Consider the following 2,802-nt stretch of genomic DNA (forward strand, 5'->3'; position numbering starts at 1 on the left):
TAGGGTGTCCGGATGTGAGGAGACCACTTCTGGAGCGTGGTCACGTTGGAACGACGTGCATCCTGAATGTATGCTATGTTGTTCGAACGTGGAGGCTTGACAGAGTGTGGGAGAGGACTCTCTGTCGGAACCTGGCTCCGAGATCGGCGCGAAGGCCGCGATGGATAGAAGTCCAGTGCTCGGAGGAGGGGATGGGAACGTACTGAGGATTGGCGCGGGCGACGGGAGCGAAGCCGGTAGGGACGCCAAGGTCGTAACAGCACAAGGCCTCAGCCTAGTGAACAGGGAAGGAGAACGGGGTGAGTGTGAGTCGAGCCTTTGGGTGTCTACGGGGCTGTTTCGCACAGGAGTAAGACAGTAGTCCTTTCCGATCACTCCGAGGAACGGTGGATCAAGGGAAGCTAGCATGTCCTCCACCGGGTGTCCGTTTGAAGTCCTTTGGTTGTCATCGTTGAAAACCTCCGGTGCGGCATTAAAGGACCATATGTGGAAAGAATAATATCGAATTTCTCCTGGTCTTCTGCCACCGTTGCACCTAGATATTTGAGCAACTTGCCACGAGACGCCAGAGCTCGCGCAAGGCTGGCCGATTCCAGCGAGTGATCCAAGTCGGCGGAGCTGACACAAAGATATCGACCATAAAGTTGTGACGGAATGGCCGTGTAGTGATTTGGGAGAGCAAGGGGTGGCGTATGAGGCGATCATTCGAATGGCTCAGCGCTCAGTACTCTCACGGGCCCGACTTCCGACTTCCGACTTCTGCGCGGCTGACACAGCCACGGGCAGACTAATACCAGTACAAGTGCATAAAATACTTGTTTACACTCTGCGACCTAGCCACCGCCCGCAGCTGGTTCAAGTCTCAACGACAACTCAAATTTCTCGCCTTTCGCCAGTTCCTGTTTCCGCCGCGATAGCCGCCTAAGTCCGTCGCCGCGCGTCTTCACTGTCGCCTGCCAATCTTGCGAAGCAGCTGTTTGAGCAGGCTTCCGGCATGAGCGTTCTCCTTTGGGAAGTACTTTTCGTTGGCATGGGTGTATTTAGCGAGGTCGCCGACCGACGGAAACGTTCGCACTTTGAATGGGCCGGGTAGCCCGTCGATGAAATCGACCAAGTTGACGTGCGTGCTATCAATGATCTGTACCACATTATGTAAAGAACCGCAAAAGACCAACGACCAGGAATCGTTCACCTTTCGACATTTATTCACGGTATTGGGAGGGGGCTCGTCACTGATCATGCTGCACAAGAGCTGCCACGATGCCAGGTTTGATGCGTCGCGCCCATAAGTGGTGTTGAATTGTTTCACCATCGCGTCTCGTAAGTGGCGCTTGGCCTCTTTCTCTTGCTGCTTCTTCCAATCCGACTCCTCTCCAAGCCGCCGGAATTCGAGTGGGAGCGAAGCACCCTTCTGATATTTGAAGTCGGGGTATCGGGCGAAGAAGGCAATGATGTGTTTGGGCGACTTGTTGCTCTAATGACAGTTATATAGCGTGCTCCAAGGTGGAGATCTCGAACACATGCTACTTACCATGGGACCTAATGGCATCTGAGTGTGGAGTGTAAGCCGAGGGATCTTGTGGGAGTCGTCAGCGTACGTACGGATGGAGCGAGCTAGAGGACTCGTGTGCTGCGGCAGTTCGCGGCGTCACTGACATGAGGCGGGGGTGCTGGTGCATGCACATTGCACGCTGCGAGACACTCATCTTGCCCATGATCTAGCAAATTGCAGTGTAGCAGGGTACCATCCCGCAACGGAAATCCACCCGGAAATGTGCTACTCAGACGGACGACGTATATTTATTGTTCTCAAAAATGACCACGCGTCTGGCAGTCTCCGTTGTCGCATGAATAAGTCTACGACCGAAACTCACAACAGTTGGTACGATCATGCAGACCCCCGCACAGACCCCCGTCCCCGCCCGCTTCCACGTCCGCGACCGCGGCGGAAGTTCTGGCCCCTCCCTCGCGGTTGAGTTCCGTAGTCCGGGCGCGGTGAGATGAGTTGTCGCAGCAGTGTTTCGAGCAAGCTGCCTGGAGCAACGTCGTCGCGCGGAAAGAATTTCTGGCAGCGTTTGCTGTATATGCTCAAAGCAACTTCGGAGGGGAACGTTTCGACGGGTTGGCCCGGATTGGGAGGGAGAATGAAGTCAACGATGTTCACATGGGTGCGGTAGAGGAGCTGGCGATCCCAGAGTCAGCATCACCGGCGTCAACAGAAAGGTGTCGGGAAACGAGATCGTCTCACTTCCTTGCAATCTTTAATTTTGCTCGGAGGAGGGTTCTCTCCTAGCGCGGTGCACAACAGCTGCCACGACGCCAATCTATCCGCAGCATGCCCGAACATCTGCTCAAACTGTCGCACCATGGCTCGTCCGAGCCTCCGCTTATGTTCGTACTTGATGTCGTCCTCCCAGTCTTCGCCGTCCGAGAGGTCGTAGAACTGTTTCCAGACGGAGACGGTCGGATCGAAGATGAAGTGAGGCCATTGATCGAAGAATTGTTGAACGGCAGTGACCTACATTCGTGAACCCGTGTCAGTGCGAATCGAGAGCAAACCACAGCGGGGAGCATACCATGACACCAGCAACGAGCCTGCTCGTCAGTGGGCGAGTGCAGAAATGAAGCGGTCGGCAAGGCTGGCCCTCACCTTATCCCCCAACGGCAGTGGGCGTGAGAAGAGCGGCTCCTGCCAGGTGTGCTGCGGTAGGTCGCATTTAGCGAACGCGCCCCATTCACGTCACTCGGCACGTTTCTTCAACACATGCGTTGGAGAAAGACACATAAATCAAGCGAAACAGC

At 55.3% G+C, this 2,802-nt stretch overlaps 1 protein-coding gene across 1 annotated transcript; it reads right to left on the reverse strand.

Moving 5' to 3' along the window:
• Positions 1-943: 943 nt before the first annotated feature.
• Positions 944-1,444, reverse strand: BXZ73DRAFT_61980 (uncharacterized protein; the record flags this gene model as incomplete). The annotated part of the gene is made up of 2 exons (XM_048021729.1): positions 944-1,138; positions 1,193-1,444. Coding segments are annotated over 2 exons (447 nt in total), but the record flags the coding sequence as incomplete, so codon positions are not given.
• Positions 1,445-2,802: the final 1,358 nt, after the last annotated feature.

Source organism: Epithele typhae, assembly GCF_022376455.1.
Source record: "Epithele typhae strain CBS 203.58 chromosome Unknown BXZ73scaffold_489, whole genome shotgun sequence".
Taxonomy (NCBI): domain Eukaryota; kingdom Fungi; phylum Basidiomycota; class Agaricomycetes; order Polyporales; family Epitheliaceae; genus Epithele; species Epithele typhae.